Genomic DNA, 27,484 nt, shown 5'->3' on the forward strand with positions numbered 1-27,484 from the left:
GGGGGGGGGGGGGGGGGGACAGCTTGCTCTATTTGACTATTTGAATCTTAATGACTTCTGCATATCATAAATACTATAAGACAAAAATACATGCAACACATGTAACTGAGAAAAAGATCAGTATTCAGAATTTACCGGAAGAAAAAAAAAAAAAAAACCCTCCTACAAATCAGTAAGAAAATAACAACCACCCAATAGACAAATGGGTAAAAGACAAGTATTCCCCAGAAAAGAACACATGAATGGCCAATAAACACATGAGAAGAGGCTCAACCTCATAGGTAATCAGGGAAATGCAAAGTAAAAATACAATGCAATGTTTATTGCAGCTCTGTTCAAAATGGCCAAGATATGGAACCAAACTAAATGTCCACTGACAGATTACTGGATAAACAAAATATGGTACATATACAAAATAGAATACTACTCAGCCATAAAAAAAGAATGTAATTCTGCCAATTGCTGCAACATGGATGAGCTTGAAGAAAATTATATTAAGTGAAATAGGCCAGGCACAGAAAGAAAAATACCACATGTCCTCACTCATATGTGGGAACTAAAAAAAAAAGAGAGACAGAACAAAAAACACCAAATAAATGATAATAATAAGTTGAACTGTTAGTAGGAGAGAGAGAAGAACTGTGGTTACCAGAGGCAGGAAAGGGGAGGATAGTAAGAGGCTGGCTAATGGGCACAAAATCACAACTAGATAGGAAAAATAAGTCTATGGTGTGCAGTCGACCCAGGAATCTATAATTAACAATGATTTACTGCATGTTACCAAACGACAGCAGAGAAGAGGGCAAATGTTCACACAACAAGGAAATATGAGTAAGTTTGCAATGATGAATATGCTAATTACCCTTAATAGATCATACATTGTGTACATGTATTGAAATATAACTCTCTACCCCAAAAATATATACAATCAATATGTTTCAGTAAGAAAAAAAATTTTAAAATACAATGCAATGATATTTTATGTGAATTAGATTGACAAAAATTTTTAAATGTTGGCAAATACATAGAGCTATGGATATTCTTATATATTGCTTGAAGGATGTAATTGGTACGACCCTCTGGAGAAATAATTGGGTACTATGTTATGAAGTGTTAAACATTCACATACCCCATGACTCAGGAATTCCAATCCAAGACATGTATCCTAGAGAAACTCTTGAACATGTATATCTTAAAACATATACAAGGATGTTAACAACAAAAAAAACTGGAAACATCCTGTGTGCATCAACAGAAAAATGGAATAAAAGACTGTGGTATATTCACAACGGAATGCTATACAGCAATGAAAATTAACTATAATTGTATATAAGAATGATGTTTTGGATAGTGCTTTGAAACATAATATTGAGTACAAAAAGGAAATTACAGTATTTTTATAAAGCTCTATTTTCATAAAGCTCAAAATCAAGCTATATTGAATATATCATTTAGGTGGGTAGGTAGGCAGGTAAATAGATTATAAAAAAGTATAAGTCTATGTTTTCAGTACTAAATCTAGAATAAATCTTATTTTTATCTATCTAATTTTCACCTATTATTCAAGTATCACCTGCAGAAGAGACAAGAGAATGAATGCCAAACTTACCTGCAGAAACACTGGGGCAGTTCTCCTTGGCCATATAAAGGAAATAAAAATGGAGTGTTGCCATACCGCCCAAGACAGCGGAGAAAGTTTTGGGTAGCTTTGAGACCATCTATGGTACTGCTGGCTGTCTCTGATATCATTGCAATAGAATGCAGGACAAAATATTGGAGGTTGGGGGTTAATTTTTGAGTTTTTAAATATTCAGAAAATGTCATCTCCTCGTAGGCTATGAAAAGATAGATGAAAATTTATCGATTAAAATCAGAACTAAATTTCTACCTAAAACCACCCACACAAAAATGAGATCAAGACTGTTTAAAAGATTTCACAAAGGACACAGGTGGTATTATTATTCAATTTTGGATAGTGACCATTGATCTTAGGAAAAAACTAGAAACAATCTCACTATCCTAATTGGACTGACGGCACAATTTTCAAGCTTTAAATGATGAATCTTTTGTTTAATATTTTCAGATTTAAAAAACTAGAGTTAATGAAATAACTCAATGAGTTGCCATGGTGAGCAATAATCTCACTTTATTATTAAAACTGCAGAATTCCAGTAACTGCATTTGCAAATTAAACAAATAAAAAATAGAAATTTATTGATGAAAATAACAAAGTAATATGTGACTTTTGTAAAATGTATACTTCTTACTAAAACTTAGAACAATGAACTATCACTAAAAAGTAATTAAATTAATTTGTGTGGCTACTGGAATCAGTCTTACTGATATATCAAAACATAAGGGACCTCTAAAAACTACTCCTTTAAACCAAGAACAGAAAAAAATGTAATGGACTGTCAGTTGTAGGAAATACAATCCCATGACAATTATGAAAATAATTTAAATAAATTTTTTAAAATTTACTGAGAGAATGTAAGTTTACACAGCCACCATGGAGAACAACTTGGTAGTATCTAGTGGACTTAAAGCTTTCAGAGCAATAATTAGACTCAGAGCAAGAATTATTCCATTAAGAAAAAACATACTGCTGCAGTTCTCATTGTAACTTTATAAATGAATTATCAACAGTATATTCCAATTTTGGATAATGTATCCCCCCGCAATAAGGTATACACTTAAAGCATATAGCTCTGATACTAAAAATGGTATACTCAATTTTCAACAATCTGTGAAGTAACTGGCCCCAGATCATACGGTGGGATGGGTCAAAGCCAAGACCAGAAGCCATGTCTTCTCTGAATACAGTAATTTTCCCCATAAACCATCTAGCCTTTTTTTTTTTAAATCAATCAAAACAAATAGCTCAAGATTCCAAGCAAAAGCATTCCTGAATAATGACAAGGTACAGTTTTTTTTCTTACTGATGAGAAAAAATAATGCAATAATGAAAAAGGAATACCATTTATGAAGAACCAGTTGGCAGAAATATTTAATTAACATGAATAAAAATTAAAATCTAGCACGGCATTCCTGCAATGATGAAAATATCTGCACCGTAGCCACAGCAGCCACTAGCCACATGTGGCTACTGAGCCCTTGAAATGTAGCTAGTATGATTGAAAAAATGAATTTTTAATATTAATTTTAAATAATTTAAATAGCTACATGTTGCTAATGGCTAATCAATTAGATAGCACAGAGTTAGGATGCATTTTAAAACACTAATAAGTAGCTCACTAAATCAGAGCAAGCATATTAATAAGAAAGTTCAAATAACTGGAGAACACAATTTAATGGAAAACAATATACCTTTATAGTCATCAGGATGTTCCTCATACTCCATGCAAAATGTAAGAAATTTCATTAGCATTCGCTTTTCTACCATAGTAAGCTGTTTGCTATTAAAGACATCTGCTCTGGAACAAGGAACCTGAAAAATATTAAGACTGTAAGTTAAAAAAACTGCTTCCTAGTGATAACAAGTATTCCAAATTACATTTTTTTCCTTTACGTATAACAGGATTATTATTTCCAACGTATAACAGGATTATTATTTCCATTCTAGTCAGGCTGCTTCACGTTACCTTCCTTCAGTTCTAATGGAATCTCTGTTAACTTCAGAGCTAATTAACATGCAAGCTTTCTTAATTCTGCCAAGTTGCTCCTCATGCCATTAAAGGGCCAATCGCATGTCACCCCTAACAGAGAACAACTAACAGCTCAGATCTAGCAGTGGTACCTGAAACTAACACTTGCTCAATACCAACACATCAAGCTGTGGAATAACTCATGAGAAAATCAACACTAGAAATTTTATTTATTTATTTTATTTATTTATTTTTTTTGTCTTTTTCCGTGTCCGGCAGCGGATCGCAACCCTCAGTGTCGCCCCCGTACCGGACCGGGACCGGCAACGGGATCGCAACCCTCGGTGTTGCCCCCGCGCCTCGCTCAGCCAGTGAGCGGGAACCGGTCTGTATGTGGGATCCGAACCCTCGGCGGGAGCGCCTCCGTGCTTCCCAAGTGGCGCACTAGCGCAGTGCACCACCGGGCCGGCCGACACTAGAAATTTTAATTGAGCAAATCTAACCATTAACATTTGTAAATCACAATGCAGGATTAGAATTTACTGCTTTACCAGGAAAATCACAATCTTATTTGCTTACTCTTCCAAAGTGAACCATAATAACTTAAGTTCATATTCAGTTACAATACTTGATAAGCATAGTACCTGTTCCACTCTTCCTTCTCGAAATGCAAGAATCCTGGTAACATTTTTAAACTCTGCATATCGACTAACATTAGATTTGATTAGAAGATCAATTAGCAATCCTCGAGAATACAGCAGCTGTACAAAGAAAATATTTCAGAGGATAAGATAAAAGGTGAAACAGTGGAAAAATTAATAAACACTAAATATAATTTTTTATATTTTAAATTACTCTTATAAAGTATTACCTATAAATATTATAGGTATACATGATACATAACTCAATTTATTATGGGTTCACAATTGATTATCTGAAATTCAAAATCCAAAAAACTCTGCAATCCAAGTTTTTCATCATTTGTTCAGCAGCAAAACCTGATCCAAACTATTATAAGCCTCTTCTTAGTCACACTTAATGTGAATATTCATACAGCTCACCACAGAAATAGTATAGAGAAACTCAAACTGCTAAGAATGTTACATAATGCACAGCATATCAGCATATGCACTGTATTACTTTTTTTTTTTTTGACAGCTGGCTAGTATGGGGATCCAAACCCTTGACCTTGGTGTTATTAGCACCAAGTGAGCTAACTGGCCAGCCCCTACACTGTATTACTTCCGAAAATAATTTTTAAAAATCTGAATGACGGAACACACCAGGCCCTAGGGGTTTTAGCTAAGGGACTGTAGACCTATATAAAACCAAGTGATTATAAGAAATCAGCCTGGTGGATTCCCCCCACCCCACCAAAACGGGAATAGATTTGTGATACATTTTCACTGAAAGAATAAAATTGTAAGGTCCTTCTGAATTCCTAAGCATTCTAGGTTTATATGAGATATGTCTTTCTCCAGAAGTCAGGATGATGGTTATTGCTGGCATGTACGTGAATGATTCATTTAATCTTTCAATGTCTCTCATAACTAATACTAAAGAGAAAAAAAATCATTTAAACAGTACTATCTAGATTTGGCTATTTCCAAGATACCTTTAAATAATGTCTATAACTCAATACATGTTAAAAATGTAAATGTTACATCTATAATAATTGGGAAAAATAAAATAAAATTAGATTATATAAAGAAAAAGAGATTCTCAAAAATCAATCCAAACCAGTAATCTGAGTATCCAAGAGGACATTAAAGACTTTCCATAATCAATATTAGTTAAGTGAAATTTTAGAAACTGTTATATTAGTTCAGCATTGTGTAGAACAAACAAAATTGACATCACTATTTTTGAAACTAATCCGAATACCCTGACTAAATACGGCATGTTACTTCATTACCTTCTGCCTGACACACTACACAAATTATACACCCCATGTTTTTAAGAATACATTACCAAGTCTTAATTCTACCATATAAAAAAGAAATACTTCAAAAACCTCATTTGCTTAAAAACAAACACTTAAGATTCTAAGATTGTTCAGTAGGCATAATAATGAAATACATATATACAAAATATATAAAGCATAAAAATGCATTTTCATTTACTAAGATCTAATAAAGCTTAAGATTTAATGACAGCTTAAAAACAATTCATTTAAGATATCACTGGAGTGAAAACAAATTTCAATTAAAATTATACTAGGTTTGTTTTTGAAGCTCAGAAATAACAAATGTGTACCATATTTAAACCGAAGCCTCTTTTTCACCACTCTCTAAGGGATCTACCATAGCAATTTTGCAGTGATGAGATGCTAAAGAAACTTCAATTTGATTAAAATAATGGGAACTACACTTAATAATTAACAATTTTTGCTTCACTTGGCATGTTGGTTCCATAATTATTAAGGGTCTGGATTTACTCAGAAATGAATTTTAATTGTCTGTAATAATTTCATCATTGATCATCTTCTCTATTAGTCTGAGAAGTATAACACTATACTTGTATGTATTTTCTTTAACCAACCTTCAACTATTACTTTTTAAAAAGGATATATACACAGATGTGTTATGTAAAGGGTAAAGCCCCACAGTATTTGATTATACCATGATACCTTTGAGGTGGAATGCTTGTAGAAATGTCAAGTAGTTTGTAGATATCAAACTAGACTTTAGGAGAGAGGGTAGGATGTAAAATAGATATTTGGCAATCATCCTAAACTTAGATGTGATAACTGCAATTATCAGAACAAATGAAATTTCCAAGAAGTGATCAATTGCCCCAATAACATGGAATAAATACACTGCTTTCCAACCAGTAAGCACAGAATAAATGTTCACTAAATTTTAAAAAATGACAATAAACCTCCTATTACTATGGTTTTACATTCTTTAGATACTTCTACTTTTGTAGAATGCGTACAATACATGAGAATTGGTTACTTTTTAGATATATGAAACCATGAAAACTATGCATGACAAAGCACAACTGCCTAAGTCAACTGCCTTTAGACACATTTGTTTTTTATTTAACCCAAGAAAACCAGAATTACTAATTACTGGAACCCATGAAAATATCCAGAAATCTCCTTCAGAGTCTCCTCAAATGTCTCAGCTTCTAATTAAATTGTCTTTTTGCGCCCACAACCAGTGCTCATTTTCTTATACAACTGAATAATTTTCTACACTAATTTTTACAACTGAAACAGCACAATCTTCTACCATTTTCCTTTGCCAGACATATACTATATTTCAGCTAACATAAGGGCTACAGACTTTTATGAAATAGCCTTGATTCTCAACCACATTTACATCATCATTTCTTAGGTAAGGCATTCCAAATCCCAAGTAACTACAGTGTAATTCAAAATGAAAATTTCAGAACAGAGCCCATTTGTTATTTGACTACTTCAGTTTGTTTTGTTTTTTAACTTATTTCATGGAGCACTGTTTATAACAAGAAAATAATTAGTGAGCTAGGATTAAATTTCTATCCAGAGACAAACAGCCAAGGTAACATGGAAAGAATGCTAGATTTCAAAGTATGGCAGTGTCAAAGTACATGGAGAAGATGGAACAGATGGTGTAGAAATATGAAGTAGGACCAAGGCAGTAGCCAACTCAGACCTTGACACAGACACAGAGTGCTAAATGATAGAAAGAAAAATGGACAGTAAAAAGATATTCATATTAGCAGGCATCAAGTTCAAAGGGAACAGAAATATGAGGACACGGGACTGTTTCAGCAAACTGTGAGGGGCATACATTCATTGGTCCCTCTCTTTCTCCTATCACTTGGAACTTGAAGAAAGCACATTAAATAGAAAAGCCTAGTTTTGAGACAACTCTGATGTTATTCGCTACTTTCTCCCACTTTTTAATTTCTCATTGTTTGCCCTCAACTTATGAGACCGGATTTGGTCTCTGTTTTTCTCTACTTTTACCCAGCCCTGTACTGTAACCCTTTAAGGCCGTGATCCTTTATTTTACTGGTTTTCTATTCATTTGCACTAAAATAGACTTGCTTCCTATAAACCCAATGCAACATTATACTCTTCTAAGACCCAGGGACCTCCTCTGAAGTCACAATGAACTAATGTTAGAGTTCAGGATAGAAACATAACTGCAGACAGTGGCATTCTTCCCAGACTCCCTACCCCACCACTATTACATTTCCTCTGAAGCCCTCAAACCTGAACACATGATTTTCAAAATTGCACTGGTTTGTTCAGAATATTCATCATCACACAGATGCTAAAACACTTACTACACATAAAGGCTAAACAACATTGATGTAAATTAACTGTAAATAAGATGGATTTGTAAACAGGTTCATTAGAATTCTTCTTTTGACAGAATTCATAGTGTCCACGCACTAGGAGAATATCAGGATGGACTATGTGCTCTAGAATAAAAGTATTCTTCAAGTACAAAAGTATTATTTAATTATTGATTAAAAACACATTGAAAGCATTTTAATGTGAGCATTTTAATGTTTTTAATCTATATTTAAAAATATTTTAATTAGATTATAAACTTCTGGCTATTTCTTTATAAAACAAATGCTCTGCACCTCAAAGAATAAAATTATGAAAACTGAATGTATGGGTCCAGATGCTATTTTCAATTAATTAGAAGTTAGTGCTGTTCCATGATAAGATGGCTAAAATTGGTATTTACCTTTGATACCAAATCAATATTAAATCTCCTGCCTTCTTTAATAATTTGTGAGTAAGTAATCCTATTTTTCTTTGGTTGCTCTGCAGTATCTTCTGCTGGAGGCACATTTTCACTTGTTTCTTCTTCTGAAGTTGATGGCACACAAATTTTATCATCACAATGGTTTTCTTTCTCCCCTGTCACCTCAGCATCATTTACTACTAGGGCACTCTCTGGATCACTGCTTGGAATTTGTTCTGCAGGCATCTCACAGCTCACAGTGTTTAATGACTTATCTTCGGTAGGCAGGCAGGCAGAATCTGCAGCTTCCATGGAGTTCGTAGATGTTACAGAAGCGTGATTTTTCTGCAGTGCACCAGCTTCTTCAACATCTTCATGCAAATCCTGACTAATAAAAAATTATAATAATAATCAACACCATGCTTTTGATAATTCTACCCTGCTACATTTTTATATTGCTTTAACGTTTCATGTCAATTTTTATTCCTTGAACCCTTTTACCTTATCAAGTTCAGTATATACTTTGCCTTCCTTATATTACCTAGACATTAAACATTCATCTGTTAAGGTCTTCATACAATATAAAACATAATTAAAATTTGAAAAGTACATGCAAAGATTTCAGGGTTTAGGAGGTAATGTTACATGTACATGTAAATGTTACATGTACATGAGAATTCAAGGCAGACAGGAGTATTGTATTTTAGAAGCAAATCAACACAATGGTTAAGAGCACAGCCTTCAGAATTAACATATCTGTGTTCAAACCCTGACCCTAAGCCTAGTTAGCTCTGTGAACTCACACAAGTTATTTATTTTCTATGAGAAAGGGAACTTATAACACAGGGATAATACCACCTGCCTCACAAGGTTGTTTTGAAGATTAAATAAGGTATTACATGCAAAGAACCTGGCACAGTGCCTGGGACACAGTAAATGCTTAATAAAGGTAGTTACCAAAGATAATTATTATTGAGTAATTCTTAACTTGGTGGTGTGACAAAGGCACCTTCAGTAAAGTGGAGAAAAATTTGCCATTGGCCTAGCACAATGTCATATTTAACAGGATTTTTCTGTATTCTTTCCTGCCATATATTGTTTTACTAAGGTCTACTGCTCTACTGGAAGCCCCATTTCCAAAGCTATTACCAGAGTTAACAATCTCAGTCTAACATTGTCTTGATTGGTACAACAGGCTCCCATTTGGTCTGCCTGCATCATGAATTTTTCCATGACATTTTATCTTTCACAGAACCCACTATTTTTACTGAGTTGTCCGACTGCTCAATACCTGACCCAATATCTTGAAATGAGATAGGTCTTTGCAAGTAAACATCTCCTAATTGATCGCTTAAGAACTATCAGTAGCCCTTCCTTATATCAAATCTAAACCCCACCCCATAAAATCTTCCTGTCTCTAAAACAAGTCACCTTCTTTATTTACTAATCTTCTGGTCTCATCTCCACCTATTTTCCAACATGGCATCTCTAACTATTACTTTATCAAGTCTAATCTCCATGTTTTGGCCCATACCATTTGTTTCTTCTGGTCTACTCTTGCCACTCCCCATAATATCACAATCCCCCCATTTCCAAACATAATCACATACTTTAACAAACTACCTAAGAACTATCTAAGAAAAAGCTTAAATTTTACTTCCAAGAAGTCTTCCTTATCCCAACCACACTTATAACTCTATGCTCCCATAATACACACATGCAGTCCACCTTGCATTTATTTATCAATTCCTTCTTAGTAGTCCTTTGGTTGTCCATCATATTCTTTATCTTCTGAATTAGACTTTAATTTCCTTGAGGGAAGACCCTAACACCTCTTCTTTTGTGCCCCTCACAACACCTACTGCACTGCTCTATAGATGTAGTATCTGATAAATGCTTGATGGATAAATGGTTTGTAAATGCAGATAATTTTTTTTTTAAATATGAAACAAACTTATTCATAGAAAATGTAAAAAAAATAGGCCAGGACAATATCTTTGATGAACATAGATGCAAAAATCCTCAACAAAATATTAGCAATCAGAATACAGCAACACATCAAAAAAATTATGCACCATGATCAAGTGGGATTCATCCTAGAGATGCAAGGATGGTTCAACATCCACAAGCCAATAAATGTAATACACCACATCAACTAAATCAATGACAAAAACCATATGATTAGGGGCCGGCCCGGTGGCGCACTGCTACAGTGCGCCGCTTCGGAGCGCGGCGGCGCTCCCGCCAAGGGTTCGGATCCCACATACAGACCAGTTCCCGCTCACTGGCTGAGCGAGGTGCGGGCGCGACACCGAGGGTTGCGATCCCGTTGCCAGTCCCGGTCCGGTACGGGCGCGACACTGAGGGTTGCGATCCGTTGCCGGACACGAAAAAAGACAAAAAGGAAAAAAAAAAAAACCAAAAACCATATGATTACCTCAACAGACACAGAAAATGCATTTGACAAAATTCGATGTCCCTTCATGATAAACACTCAACAAATTAGGTAGAGAAGGAAAGTATCTCAACACAATAGAAGCCATATATAACAACCCACTGCCAATATCACCCTGAATGGGGAAAAGCTAAAAGCTTTTCTCTTAAGGAAAGAAAAAAGATAAGAATGACTGCTATCACCACTCCTATTTAACACAGTATTGGAAGTACTAGCCAGAGCAATCAGGGAAGAGAAAGAAATAAAGGGCATCCAGATTGGAAAAGAAGTCAAACTGTCCCTGTTTGCATATGACATTATACTATATGTAGAAAAACCTAAAGACTCTACAAAAAACTCTTAGAGCTGGTAAGTAATTTCAGTAAAGTTGCAGGATATAAAATCAACATGCAAAAACCAGTACGTTTTTATACTCCAACAACAAACTAGCAGAAAAAGAAATCAAGAAAGTAAGCCCATTTAAAATAGTCACCAAAAAAATGAAATACCTAGGAATCAATTCAACCAAAGAAATGAAAGATCTCTAAAATGAAAACAACAAATCATTGCTGAAAGAAATTAAAGAGTATACAAAAAGATCGAAAGACATTCCATGCTCTTAGATTGGAAGAATTAACATTCTAAAAATATCCATCCTACCCAAAGAAATCAACAGTTCAATGCGATCCCCATCAAAATGCCAATGACATCCTTCACAGAAATAGAAAAAACAATCCTAACATTCATATGGAATAACAAAAGGCCCTGAATGGCCAAAGCAATCCTGAACAACAAAAAAATAAAACCAGAGGCATAACACTCCCTGAATTCAAACTATACTACACTTCAAAGACATAGTAACCAAAACAGCATGTTACTGGCAATAAAAACACTCAGACCAATGGAACAGAATAGAGAATCCAGAAATCAACCCACACTTACAGCCAACTGATCTTTGACAAAGGCAACAAGAACATGCACTGGGGAAAAAACTGCTTCTTCAATAAATGGTGCTGGGAAAACTGGACATCCATATGTAGAAAAATAAAACTAGACCCGTACCCCTCACCACATACCAAAATCAACTCAAAATGGATTAAAGACTTAAATATATTACCTGAAACTATATAAAACTCCTAGAAGAAAACATAGGGGAAAAATTTCAGGATATAGGACTGGGCAAAGACTTTATGAATATGACCCAAAACCACAGGCAACAAAAGAAAAAATAAACAAATGGAATTATATCAAACTAAAAAACTTCTGCACAGCAAAAGAAACAACAGAGCAAAAAGATAACCTACAGAATGGGAGGAAATATTTGCAAACTATGCATCCAACAAGGGATTAATATCCAGCATATACAAAGAACTCAACAGTAAAAAAAAAAAGTAACCTAATTTAAACATGAACAAAGGAGCTGAATAGACATTTCTCATATGAAGATATACAAATGGCCAAAAGACACATGAAAAAATGCACATCACTCAGCATCAGGGAAATACAAATCAAAACCACAAGGAGATATCATCTCACCCCAGTTAGACTGGCTATTATCAAAAAGACAGAGAATAACAAATGCTGGTGAGGATGTGGAGAAGGGGGAATCCTCCTACACTGTTGTTGGAACTGTAAAGTAGTGCAGCCATTATGGAAAACAGTATGAAGGTTCCTTAAATAACTACAGATAGAACTGCCATATGACCCAGCAATCTCATTGCTGGATACACACCCAAAGGAATGGAAATCACGTCAAAGGAATACCTGCACTCTCATGTTTATTTCAGCTCTATTTACAATAGCCAAGAGTTGGAATCAACTTCAATGTCCATGACAAATGACTGGATAAGGAAAATGTGGTATATATACTCAATGGAATACTACGCTGTTATAAAAAAAGAATGAAATACTGCCATTCACAGCAACATAGATGAACTTAGAGAAAATGATATTAAGTAAAATAAGCCAGGTACAGAAAGAGAAATACTGCATGTCCTCACTCATAAGTGGGAGCTAAAATAAAGAAAGAAGGAAAAGAAAGGAAAGAAACAAACAATCATAATAATACATTAAACTTTCAAAAAAAAGAAAAGAGAGAACTGTGATTATTAGAGGTAGGAAAGGGGAAGGAATTGACGAGAAATAGTTAAGGCCACAAAGACTGATTATGTTTTGTAAACATGAGTATACTAATTATCCTGATTTGATCATCACAAATTGTACACATGTATTGATATTAGTTTCTGTACCCCACAAATATATATAATTAATTATCTTTCAACACAAAAAACTCAAAAAAAAAATTAGGCCAGGAAAACAATGTATTGCAAATTCAAAAACATGGTTACAGTGAAAAAAGAAATGCCTGATTAAAATTAGCACAATAAACACTACAACAATAAAGGGGACAATGAAACAATAAAATAATACTTAAATGTCAAGAAATAAAATTCCATATTTACTCTTCTAGCCTAGCAATTTTAACAAAATCTAGTGAAAAAATGTACTGATATCATTAATATTACAGCAATGCTTTACAGAGCTAGGAAACTATAGTGGAGAAAGCACCCAAGTTCTACTTCTACATACATTACTTAGGAGATATTAGGCAAGTCACTTAATCTGTCAGATTCCCCAACATAAAATGGGATCAGTCCATCTGCCTTACCTTTCATGAGACTGTTGTGAGATAAATGAGCGAACATATGTGAAAAGTATTTTATAAACTCTAAAAGGTTAATGAAATATAAGATGTTAAACAAATAGAAAACACTGTTAAACTGCCTGCAGGTCAACAGGCACCTCAAAACATGTGTACTTAGGTTTTCTGTGTTCACATGATGAAAGCTCTTTGGCCACATAAACACACAATAGCACCACTGCCATTAACAAAATTAAAAATGAAGAGCAATAACATAAAATGTGATTTGTACATTTTCTATAGAATTGTTCATGGTCTGTATTCACCTTCATTACTCTGAAAAAGTCAGTAAAACTAAAGTGCGTCCCATGAGGAATCTAAGGTAACAACTTTCAGCAAAAGTTCCATGCCTAAAGATTAAACTAATAAATGACAGGATAATTAATTGCACTTTTCAGATAAGACAGACTATGGCAACTTCCTTTATTACAGGCCATGATGATAACACTGTGGAAATCGAGCATAGCAACTGACCTAGTCAGTGGTGAAAGGACGATTTACAGAGCAAATGAAATGAATTAATTCAGTGCTGGACAATCTGAAAGATACAAATCAAAATCCTTAATTAAAGGTATAAGTGTAAGAAAAGAAATTAATCTTTAGGAATTTGTTCTACCTCCATGAACTATTAAGTTTTACTGTCCTCAACATCATAATTTGGTGAAATTCCTAGCACTACGGAAAATACAAACAACAAAACACAATATTCTTCTTACTTTCCTTAAAAACAACCACAGTATTTCTGGAGTTCTCCCAATGTTAATACCTAATGAGAAGTTATAAAGACACTAGAAAACTAAAACTCCACTTTATTCCTCAGTAAACAAAATTCTGTTCACTGAAAAGAGCTATCTTCCTCCATATTTAAAACTTTATATTGTGGAAATAATATTTTCTTAAATATTATTTAAAGAAAACTTCAGAATACAATAATAATTCAATTTTATTAAAGTATTTGAAAACTATAAAAATGCACTTGTCAATTATAAAATAATGTGGCTGGATTACAAGCCCTCAAAAGCACCTTTGATTTCTAAAATATTACAATGACTTTAACATATAAAGGAGAATAATCTGCATCATAAGTTCTTATAAAATTTTTCACTGTCAAAATAGATTTCGCAAGTTAAGTCTGTCATTTGTAATACTGCTAATTTAAATTCCAAGGGTTATTTGCAATACAGTGTAACAATATTTTTGAAATAATTTTTTCTTACCCACGACTGCTGAATACTGCTTTGTGTAAATATATTTTTTACTAATTGCCAAAATCTGTATATAACCCTGAGAATTTAGGGGTGTAAATTCTTATATTATCTAGTAGTGCTGATCAATTAATAGTACTAACAAAGAAATACCTCCAAGTGAATGTGTCTTATGCTTTGTAACAGTCACCCTTTCAGATGAGTCAAATGAAAAACTGCCAACCAGTCGGTTAATTTATTCAGCACAGGTGTTCACTTTTTTTTTTTAAAGCCATTTGCACCTTTTTCCTCCCCAATACAGCCTGTGGCAGAAATCGTATTCTATTATTTTGATGTATGCACTTTGTTCTAAGGTCATTCATTTCTGATTTGCACAGTATCTGTTATACTGCTATCCAGCCATTTATTCCTAAAATAAATGTTTAATGGTTGCTCATAAGAATTACAAAAATCAGACTATGCAAAAATTGTTGTCCTAGAGAACAGCAATATAAAAAAACACTGTAATTAATTTTGAATCACTGCAATATAATATATTGGTAAATATATTTCCCTACTTGTTACCAACCTAAGACATTAACACATAGTGCAGAATATAGTTGAAATATCAACCTCTTGTCATATTTCTTCAAGAACAAATTTTATCAGGTGGTATAGAGCAGGTACTGTTGGCTGCCTACTCAACAACCATTACCCACCCTTCCTCCTTGCTACAAAAGCCCCAATTCTGTTCCAATATCAGGCAGAAGGTGCGCAGTCATAGGTGATGGATCATGACTGATCAAAACCAATTATGGTAATTTTACTTGCCTTTGTTGATGATTGATTTAGGGGTAAGCACATTATCCAGTTTTAGCTAATGAGCTAGGGCTGTTGGTAGACTTTCCAGTATGATAAAAAAAAAAAGCATACACGTTAGGATAAATTCTTCCCCCTTCTTTCTGTGTTTAGAGATTTTTCTTGTATGAAAACCTGTTTGGAATTGTGGCAGCCACCTTGAAACCCTGGATGGGAAGCCAAGAGCAGTGCAGAGCAGCTGCCCAAAGCCCTGATGTGCTTATGCTACGCTATGAACAAATCCTCTACCTACCTACTCACCTACCCACCTACTTTTTTAAACCACTTTTAGTTGTGAATGGTGTCACTTGCAGCCTAAAACAAACCTATCTTTACATAGTGATGAGTAGCTTCTTTTAAATTGTTAAAAAAAAAAAATGGTGATTTCACAGAACTTTTTATTATTCCTTTCTTCTTATTGGTATTCTCCTATTGATATTATTGCTCAAGAAGCTCATGTCCCTTGTATAATTTTTAAGTTAAAATTTTAGAATTCAAAATAAGTCTAATTTTAGATTCCTGTTACAATAAAATCTTCATTTTTGTTGTCAATCAACTAGAAAGCTGGTTCATTTGAAACTAAGAAGCAAGTTGTTATCCTGCTTTATTAACATTATACCAGAAAAGGGGAAACAATGTTCAATGATATGCCCAAAAAAAAAAAAAAAAGGCAGAAAAGGTACAAGTTATTGTCAATACTTCAGAAAGATAAAATCTCTTCTCACTAAAGAAACTACGTACATGACATTATGTAGTTAACAAGCAACAAACTTTCACCTAAGAATTATTTAAGTTTCTGTGACTTAAGTGTGAATTAATGTATTGTGCCTTTTCATAGTCCGTTGAAGATTTAAAACTAGAAATAATAGCTACTTTGATTCCCCCATAATAAACCACAAAAACATTCCATGGCATATAAACTATAGTCATAACAACTAAAGGATACAGGATTCATCCCATACCTTCCTAACACTGAGAGTTAGGCACTTTAATTTCACATTACAGATATGACTACTTCATAATACTATATGGCATTCTAGCAAAGAAGTAAATGCACTTCTTTAGGTGCTAGTCTTCAAAAAGGAAATACTTTATTCACTTGGTGGGATGGTTCCCTTGATGAGCATACATATGTTTACCCACTGTCTGAAATACACATGATACAATGGAAACAGCACAGGCTTTTGAGTAAGATAAACATGGCTCTGTTATGTTTTAAAAATCCTGGCTCTGCTATCTCTGGGTCTCCCTGAGCTTCAGTTTATTTGCCAGTAAGATACACATATGGCTCACGTACATGGCTGTTGTGCAGAATAAATGAAATCAATTGTAATAAAATATGTAAAGCTCCAGGTTACAGCAGTTGCCACAAATATAATATTCAATAAATGCTAGTCCTATTTCATCTCCCTTCCGTAAGTTAATCATGTAATCACAAAAAATCCTTTCAATGGAAAATAATCTTTGCATAGCAAAAATATTTCTAGGTACAAATGAGAAATTAGCCCACTTATTTTAAGCAGCATTGAGGATAACAAAGTTCTGATAAAACCATCTAGATAGTTCTTAAGAGTTTGTTATACCTGGACTTAACCTATGATAACAGACTAATCACTACAATTTATGTTTTAGCATTTAGTCTAATTTTGCAATAGCCCAAAATATTAACTGTATTGTTCACATCATCACTAAAACCTTTAGGTTGAACACTTCAGAATATTTTTTGAAAATAAGTAAAGTCAACAGCAATCAAAAAATAACTATCCTATATGTTCCATTAGAATATAGTGTTATTGACTTGCCATGTGCTTTCAGGTATTTTCCAAGCAGTGACAGTGGGTTTGTACTGATCCATTTGCATTCTGAACCAGGACTCCTTGCAATCAAAGATAAAAGTCAGGAGGCTACTGATAAGGCTATAATATTATTAATGGACAAGAGATACATACTTTATTCTTCCTTGATGTTAAATAACCAAGTGGCATATATGTCAATCAAACCATAGATTTTGACCTAACGAATACAAACTCTATAAAACATGCTAACTCATCTGGTCTAAAATGTGAAGTCAAGTCATAATACCAGGGTACTTCAAAAAGTTCGTGGAAAAACAGAATTGAAAGATAATATGAATCTTTCCATGAACTTTTTGAAGTACCCTTGCATTTCAGCCTTCACATCATTATAAAGTTGTCTTTACGTGATATTTTGAAAATTTACAAAAACATTCAAAACAATATTCCATATATGTAGTGCACCGAGGACTCAAGCTTGATTTCTATTTGTTTCATACAACTTAAATACAGTATACTCTTGGCATGAATGACCACTAAAGCGTAGGACTTTTGGTAATTTGTCATTGGCCAGATTGTGGATTTGAATTGCATATGCTGAGAGAGTAGCATGCAAGAATAATATATTTAGCAAATGAGAGACCCTAAATAACTGCACGACATTAGTGTATAATTACAAAGCCCTCAGGAAATGAAAATAACTTCCTTTCTGGAAGGAAAAAAAAAAAGGCTCATTAAGTGAGACTAGGGATAAGCAGAAAACACAATAAATTAACCCGTGGTGTATGACTATGAACAGAAAACACATGATTCTCAACAGAAAAAATTCTTAAAAGAAAAAACAATCAGTGGAAAGGAAAACACAAAACTGTTCCTCTTTGCAAAAGACATGTTTCCCTAGGTAGAAAATTTCAAGTAATCTACACAAAAAACTTCCCAGAACTAAAGAATTCAGCAAGATTTCGGGATACAATCAAGATCCACACATTAAAAATCAACTGCATTTCTAGATACTAATAATAAACATGTGAAAACCAAAATTAAAAAGATAATACCATTTATGATTGCTCCAAAAAAAATAAATATTGAGGTATACAATTAACAAAACATGTATAGGAACAGTATGCTGAAAATTAAAAATTCTGTTGAAGGAAATCAAAGACAACTTCCATAAATGGAGAGACATACCATGTTCATAAACTAGAAGGACTGAAATAATAAAGATGTCAATTCTTCCTAAATTGATCTGTAAGTTTAATGTAATTCCTATCAAAATCCCAGCAACATGTTTTTTTAGACATAGACAAGCTTATTAAAACATTTATATGGAAAGGCACAAACTCCAGAATAGCTAAAACAATCTCAACAAAAAAAATAAATTGGGAAGAATCATTCTGATATTAAGGTCTATTATACAGCTGTATAATATAGTGTGGTATTGATAGAGGAAAAGACATATAGATCAATGGAACCAAATAAAGAATCCAAAAATAGACCCACCCAAGTACAGCCAACTGATTTTTGACAAAGGTGCAATAGTAATTCAATGGAGGAAGAATAACCTTTTCAACAAATGGTGCTGAAGCATCTAAATTAAAAAAAAAAAGACCATCAACCCAAACATCATACCTTATACAAAAATTAACTCAAAGTGGATGAGGGACTTCAATGTACAACATGAAACTTTAAAAAACAAGAAAATCTTCTGGATCTATAGCTAGGCAAGGAGTTCTCAGACTTGACACCAAAAGCATAATCCACAAAAAAAAAAAAAAAAAAAAAAAAAACCTGATAAATTGGACCTCATCAAAATTAAAAATACTTGCTCTGCAAAATATCTTGTTTAAAGATGAAAAGACAACATACAGACTGGGAAAAATACTTTTAAATCACATATCTGACAAAAGGCACAAATCTAAAATAGATAAAGAACTCTGAAAACTCAACACTAAAAGAGCAAGTCCAATTAAAAAGCAAGCAAAAGACACGAACAGACATTTCACCAAAAAAAATATAGATAGGCAAATAAGCACAAGGAAAGATATTCAAAATCAGCCATCAGGGAAATGCAAATTAAAACTACAATGAGATATCACTACACACCTATCAGAATGGCTAAAATAAGTAAGTGATGTCACCAAATGTAAGTGAGGATGTGGAGTATCTGGATTACTCATGCATTTCTGGTGGGAATGTAAAATGGTATAGGTCTCCTGGAAAACAGTTTGGCAATTCCTTTTAAAACTAAACATACAATTACCATATGACTCAGCAGTTGTACATTTGGTTATTTATCCCAGGAAAATGAAAATTTTTATCCCAGAAAATCATTTATCCCAAAGAAATGTTCACATAAAAACATGTACACAAAATTGCATAGCAGCTTTATTGGTAATAGCCAAAAATTGGAAACAGCCTATATGTTTTTCAATGGGTGAATGATTAAACAAACTATAATACATCTGCATCATGGAATACTACTCAGTAATAAAAAAAGAACACACTATTCATGCACACAACAACCTGAATGAATCTCCAGGGAATTAGACTGAGTGAAAAAAGCCAATGCCAAAAGGTTACAGACTATACATAAAGTTCCATTTATCTAACATTCTCAAAATGACCAGGTTATAGAACCAGAAAACAGATTAGTGGTTGCCAGGAGTTAGGGATGGTGGGGGTGGGGATGGGGGAAGGAGGGGGAAGGAGGACATAAGGTGTGGTTACAAAAAGGCAACAGGAGAGGGATCCCTGTGGTGATGGAATTATTCCGTAAATTGATTGTGGCAGTGGATACATGAACCTACATGTGACAAAATTGTACAGAACTAAATACACACACACACACAAAACTTATGTCCACAAAACGTAATATTAACATCAATACTATGTACGTAAAAAAGCAACAACAAAAAACCAGAACCCGTACCCTATTTTTCATTATTTACAAATGGTTATTCACGAAGATTTTGTGATTACTCCTCAGGAATGTCAAAGACCTACCACATAGTGATAACGTTACTTACTAAGGAGGAAATGAGAGAATTTCCTAGATAACTAAAGCTCATTTCTTAAAATGATAAATCTTTTATTCTAACCATTTTTTACACTCATCTTTCTAAAATGTACTTCAACCCCCCCTACATTTTCAAGTGAAGGATAGAGAACATTATCTAACTTTTGCCTGAAGACACTGGGATATAATTATGATCATCAATTGTTATACTGTACTATAATATAGTGATGGCCCTGAGGGATTTTCTAGTACGAAAAGCCATTTACGTCTGCACTAAATGGCCAAAAGTATACTCTCAGCTTCCTGACGCTGTCGTCGTCTTTGTTAGTCTATCAACTAAAACCATGTAGAGCCCAGAGGGACTTTTAAGATCACTTAGTCCAAACCTTTCCTATTTTACTGATGGTGAAACAAAGACCCAAAGTGGAGACATCCTGTGCTCAGTATCATACAGCAAGGTGAATGGTGAAGGCAGGACTATAACCCTGGTCTCAATGTGGTTCTCAGTGTGCCAGCCGCTAGCAGATACCCCTTTTCTATTTGCTGCTTTAAACTACTATGGTAGAAAAACCAAAAAATAAGGTTGTCAGAAATATGTATTACATAAGGTTTTTGATGTCCTCTCATATAAAGTAAATCACTGTAACAGCTATTTTGGCCCAGCCCCTTTCATATAATTCCACATTGTTGCCATGATTCAAAAGATTAAGGATGCCACAGTCTGGCTGGGGCTAAGTGAAGTATTGTTATTCATGTCTACCCATATGTTAGCACTTATAGACAAGTTGATTTTCTGTACAGTCCTCGACTTCCCTGCATGCTCTCAAGGCTCTTCCTGCTTACTATGACATTAATAACCAGCTAACTTTCCCAAGTGAATGAAGACATAAAACATTATCCCAGTTCACCTCTTGTTCCACACTCTAATTGGCACTGAAAATAGCAGAGTTTTGTTTTGTTTTGTTTTGACCGGTAAGGGGATCGCAACCCTCGGCACGGTGTTGTCTGCACCACACTCAGCCAGTGAGCGCACCAGCCATCCCTATATAGGATCCAAACCCACAGCCTCGGCACTACCAGCACCGCACTCTCCTGAGTGAGCCACAGGGCCGGCCCCCATTTCACTGTTTTAAAGCAAACCTTACACCATCAACCTTTTACTTTCTCACTTCGAGAAGTTCCAAAAATGAAACTGAAGAGATCAGGAACTGAAAATGAGATGATTTCCTCTGCATTCAAAATGTGTCAGTTCAGCCATTAGAAACCACGAACCTCAATTGTCATAAAAAATAGAGAAATCAGAGGCCTTGAAATACCAAAAGGTACCTGTCAAAGGACCACATTGTGACTGCCACTACACTATAGTCAAGTAATATTCATGGGCACACAATATCACTTAAGAAAGTTACCAAATATTTATTCCTGGTTTCATTAAAGCAGATGACTTTTCTGTTGAAATCACCTTCTGTTGTAAATCTTTCTACACTGGCTCGGAACAATGTCAGTGAGCTGTACCTTTTCATACTGAATGGCATTTAGCATCATGTAAATTATAATCTATATCTGACATTTCAAAGGCTGTGCTTTTGCAGAAAATCATAGAACATCAACTGTATAATTGTGGGGGGGAATGCTGGTTACCTGAAAGATATGAACATAGGTTAAGAAATCAAGCTCAAGTCCCCAAACTTTTCACAGGCTCAGGTCATACTTATCACACTACCACAACAAGGAAGTGTAAAATGACAGAGTATCCTGAAGAATGTCTGGTGTACTGACTGTACGTTTTAATTACTATTAAAATGCCTGACAGTCTGATTTTCTAAACCTCTAGACTCTATAACTACTTGAATGTTTGCACTTAACTATATAATTGTTACCTTTCGACCTGTCAACTATATGTCATTTGAAAAAATAAACTATTCCAATTGTTTTAAAACAATCTCTCACTGAGAGGGAGGCACCTTAAAACATTCTTACTTCCCACTTTTCTAACTTACAAAAATATGTACCCAAATGTTATGACCACTCAATTTTTTTTAATTCAAATTTATAATCTTCCATTTTGCTGCACTGAATGAATCTAAAGATTTAATGAGATAATGTATTTTTAAAAGCTTGATAAATTGTAAAGCATTAGTGTAAGAGTTTATTGTTATTACCTAAACAGAGAAAACACAAAATTATGTTTTAAAAAAGGCAAAACCAGCATATCAATTTGACTTGTAGCGACCAATGCCATATAAATCCTTATTGGTGGCTGCTTCTTCTGAAGTGTGAAAAAGAAGTTATTAACTTAGTTTATCCTAAATAAATACTTTTCATACCTGGCATAACAAAATACTTCCACATGTTGAATAGTTTTGTCCTTCCTGCTAAGAGCAATGGCTTCTTCATTTTCAAGTATCTGCTCTTGCCACACTGGGCTTTCATTTACAATGTCACTATTTTCCTAAATAAAACACAGAGGAGAAGTTTTAATTAAATTGAGCAATGTGAACCTGTAATTTTCTAAGAAAATTTTTCTCGTCTAAATACATGCTTTTCCTTTCTTGCCATCAAATTCAAATACATTACTTCAGAGTCACTGAAGCAACTCCAACAGAATGTGCCAACTTCAAAGGAAGAATAGGAAAACAAAGCGTAAAATTTATACTATCAAAAACTAGCTCTGGTTTATAGATCTCTATCAGGATATGTGACATTTTGATATGGTTATTTGGATGTGGCTGTTTTAACATTGCTTAAGAACTAGGACAATTAACCCTCTACCTGCTAAGAATCAAGCACATCTATTGTACATATTAGTTGTTAATAAAAAGTGTTTTTCACATTTTGTTTTCAAAACAGTGGGGTCAAAAATTTCCTTCATTCTCCTTATCTTCACATCTTTTAAGGCTGGTCACTAGTCATGTCAAATTTTGATTATATATAAAAGTATTTTTGAAAAGTACTCAGCACAATATAACTAAGGATTTTATAATAATCCCTCAATATTTTAAGAAAAACAGTCAAAATAAGAATGTGTAATAAGGCACGTAAATACTCACTAAGGGTTGAAAGTTTACCCTTTCAACTAAGGACTGAAAACGTTCAGTAAACATTTCCTTAAAATGTTCTAATTACATTTTATGGAAAAAATTACATGATACAGTAGTATTTGAATACAGGGGATTTTCGAACATGTCAAGATATAACTTTTCCAAATGCCAAGTATCAATTTTTAATCTGTGTAAAATTTTAAGCTGTTTGATAATACACATCTTTCTCAGGGAAAACTTCTTGAAAATGTGTTATATATACTCAAGTAACCAGTAGTGAAATATAATCACAATACTTTGTTTAAAGGAAATTTGTCCTAGAAAATTTCTAAACTTACAAATTTCATAAAGTAGGACAATAATTATTTTTAAAAGATTTAATTGTCCCAAATTTAACATTTTAAACTAAAGAAAAGTAGTGACAGACAACTCTTATCATCAAGTGTAATATTAGATAGTATGAAACATCCCACAAGTAGAAGAGGAAGTACAAGAACTCTGAATGTGTACACTTAAGGTCACCAGCCTGAGAAAAGAACTGTGGACTAGGGAGGGAAAGTGAAGGGGGAAAGGATACAGTGACATAGTCAAGATCCTGGAGTAAAACAAGCATTAAAATAAAAGAAACATCTACAAAAATAATTTTATTTTAATAAATCTAATCCTACTACCAAAATTTTTTTTTTCTTTTTTTTTTTTCGTGACCGGCAAGGGGATCACAACCCTTGGTGTGGTGTCGCCCGCACCGCGCTCAGCCAGTGAGCGCACCGGCCAGTCCTATACAGGATCCGAACCCATGGCAAGAGCGTCGCCGCGCTCCCAGTGCCGCACTCTCCCGAGTGCGCCACAAGGCCAGCCCAAAATTTATTTTTAAAAATCTCTTCGCTCACCAGAAGTTTTCCATTCAGACAGGATATTTTTTGTTGTTGTTATTCTGATAATCTAGCCAAAATCTTCTCATGGAAGTACTAAATATGCCTAAATATAAGGTGACCCTCACACATACTTCCCAAAGATAGGTACAAAGTAGAGTTTCTAATCAAGTTAAATATATGAATATTTTAGGCATACAGAGAAAACAGTTAAATGTCTACTTATAACATTTACTCTCTTGACTTACACATAGTTTGAGTACTTACATGATATGCTACTTTACAAATCTTGCTTGTGTTTCTCCACACTCCGATTTTATGCAATGATATTTAAACTGCATCTTCAACATTAATGCCTTTGTCGTCATGAGAGTCACTTTTTGAGTCACAAACACCATTAAATCAATCAATACAACTATAGCGCTTAGTATGGTGCTTGGCACATAAGTGCTTAATAAGTCTTAGCAATCTTAATTCTTAGCTAACTGAATACAATTTTCTGGAATATATCATCCTCATTTCCCAACAGTCTAAACTCTTCTGAGATATAGCAGTTTCTGATGTCATGTATGATGCTCTCAGCAGGAATTTCATTTCAAGCCACATGTACCCATTTGCATAAAATTAGGACAGTTTTTTAAAAATCTTATAAAAATTGGTAAACTCCATAACATAACCAAATATCCATAATTCCTAAGTGATCTCTAAAAAGCTTCTTTATAATAGTATTCAACAGCTGTAGTAGTGAGATCCTACCCTTAGGAAAAAATTACTGAATTTATACTAAATCTCTTCTCTTGCTATTTCTTTTTACTGATTCTGTAAAGTGACTTGTATAAACATGCAAAACCACCACTGACATTTCAAATTAACGTATCTACCCCAAATAGTTGTATTTTTTTGTTTTTGGTTCAAAATATACTGACAAAGATAAACTGGTAATTTGTGAGATTTTATAAGAATGGGGGTATTTCATCTGAAAGATGATTTTAGGGGAAAAATTTTGCCTTATATTTGGGCATACAGAGTAGTTAAGAATGGTATCAAGTACGAGGATACTTCAAAAACCTCACAGAAAGATTTGTATTATCTTTTAATTCTATTCTTCCACGAACTTTTCAAAGTACCCTCATATATACAATTTACTCTTCCACCAACATATCTATTTATATATAAAAAGTGATATCAAAAAACATTAGCTGAAAGATGACTGTGAATATTTTTTATTTTACAGTGAATAACCCTGTAGTATAGATCAAGCTTAGGGTTTTCTTCAATGCGGGGTTATTATGTGACACAAAATACAACCTGTCAAATTAAAAGATGGATAAGAACTTTACCTGATATTCCTTTAGCCAGGACAACAGTCCTGAAAAGCTAAAACTGGCCCAGTTTCCTCCATAGTAGCTTCTTCTGTAACAATAAAAAATAAGAGTAAAGAAAACGGTATAAAAATCAAGTCACCAATTTTCATCAAACTATTCTTGACCCTTAAACTCACTTCATTTCCTAATATTGCTACGTCAAGAATTCAAAAGCACACATAATTGGAATGTTGACATAAGAGGAAATGACAGGCTGAAATAAAAGTGGGCCTCTCAGATCGCAAAGGAAAGTTTTCAGTATATAAGTAGTTAAAGATATCTTTGGCCTCCTTAGAGCTTTCTCCAGTGATCAAGTGAACAGCCTGACCCAGGAACTGAGCAGGTAACATGAACATATGACTTCTGGATTAATAAAAATGGCTAGGAAGAAAATCTTGATAGCTCTCAAAGAAAGCTACTGAAAAACTGCTTTCTGTTAAGCAGTTAAATCTCCACCACCAAACACATCTCCCACAGCAAATGCATGCATGAGAGAGCACACACACATACACACAATTGGCTGCTCTAGGTAAAGTGGAAGGCCTTGTGCTAATGTTAACCTTCAGGGTCAAAAATAAAAGTAGATCGTGGGACACAGTTATTCACATCAAGACTTATGTTGTAAGTAAAATAGGAACAAAATTCCCACTAACTGGGTGAGCTATTCTTCATTCCACAGTCCTGTGAAGATCTCTGTCTTTTGGAGAACCCAGAGGGCTCTTGACTAGGATCTATAAGATGGTTACTATTCATCAAAGAAAAGAAATAAACTACTGATATATACAAAACCGTAGATGAATCTCAAAACAAACAGGATTACATCAAACTATAAAGCTTCTGCACAGCAAAAGAACAGAGTGAAAAGACAACGCTACAGAGTGGGAGAAAATATTTGCAAACTATGCATCCAAAGGATCAATATCCAGAATATACAAGGAACTCAAATAACAGTAAAAACAAACAAAAAAGGCCGGCCCGGTGGCGCACTGGATGAGTGCGCCGCTTGGGAAGCGCGGCGGCGCTCCCACCCGAGGGTTCGGATCCCACATACAGACCGGTTCCCGCTCACTGGCTGAGCGAGGCGCGGGAGCAACACCGAGGGTTGCGATCCCGTTGCCGGTCCCCGGTCCGGTACGGGGGCAACACTGAGGGTTGCGATCCGTTGCCGGACACGGAAAAAAAAAAAAAAAAAAAAAAAAAAAAAAAAACAATTTAAAAATGGGCAAAGGAGCTGAATAGACATTTCTCATACGAAGATATACAAATGGCCAACAGACACATGAAAAAATGCATATCGCTAAGCATCAAAGAAATGCAAATCAAAACCACACTGAGATATCATTGCACCCCAGTTAGACTACTATCAAAAAGACAGAATAACAAATGCTGGCGAGGATGCAGAGAAAGGGGAACCCTCCGACACTGCTGGTGGGACTGTAAATTGATACACCCATTACAGAAAATGGTATGGAGGTTCCTCAAACAACTACAGATAGAATTGCCATATGATCCAGCAATTCCACTGCTGGGTATATAGCCAAAGGAATGGAAATCATCATGTCAAAAGGATACCTGCACCCCCATGTTTATTGTAGCAGCTCTATTTAGAATAGCCAAGAGTTGGAACCAACCTAAATGCCCATCATTGGATGACTGGATAAGGAAAATGTGGTATATATACACAGTGGAATACTACTCTGCCATAAAGAAGAATGAAATACTGCCATTCGCAGCAACATGAACTCAGAGAAACTCAAGTTAAATGAAGTAAGCCAGGCACAGAAAGAGAAATACCACATGTCCTCACTCATATGTGGAAACTAAAAATAAATAAATTGAAAAAAAAAAATACAGCGATCACAATAATATGTTGAACTTTCAAAAGGAAAGAACAGAACTGAGGTTACCAGAGGTGGGAAAGG

The 27,484-nt window shown here is 34.4% G+C and overlaps 1 protein-coding gene across 1 annotated transcript in view; it reads right to left on the reverse strand.

The window, feature by feature from the left end:
* Nucleotides 1-27,484, reverse strand: part of CHM (choroideremia (Rab escort protein 1)) — a 170,357-nt gene that overhangs the window by 85,214 nt on the left and 57,659 nt on the right. Inside the window, exons 3-8 of the mRNA XM_008577928.1 lie at nucleotides 25,539-25,611; nucleotides 22,613-22,737; nucleotides 8,300-8,687; nucleotides 4,250-4,366; nucleotides 3,328-3,448; nucleotides 1,610-1,835 (exon numbers count right to left, since the gene is read on the reverse strand). Of these exons, the coding sequence (XP_008576150.1) occupies nucleotides 1,610-1,835; nucleotides 3,328-3,448; nucleotides 4,250-4,366; nucleotides 8,300-8,687; nucleotides 22,613-22,737; nucleotides 25,539-25,611 (1,050 nt within the window). The remainder of the gene's footprint in view (nucleotides 1-1,609; nucleotides 1,836-3,327; nucleotides 3,449-4,249; nucleotides 4,367-8,299; nucleotides 8,688-22,612; nucleotides 22,738-25,538; nucleotides 25,612-27,484) is intronic.

This window comes from Galeopterus variegatus, unplaced genomic scaffold (genome assembly GCF_000696425.1).
Source record: "Galeopterus variegatus unplaced genomic scaffold, G_variegatus-3.0.2 Scaffold1605, whole genome shotgun sequence".
Classification (NCBI taxonomy): Eukaryota; Metazoa; Chordata; class Mammalia; order Dermoptera; family Cynocephalidae; genus Galeopterus; species Galeopterus variegatus.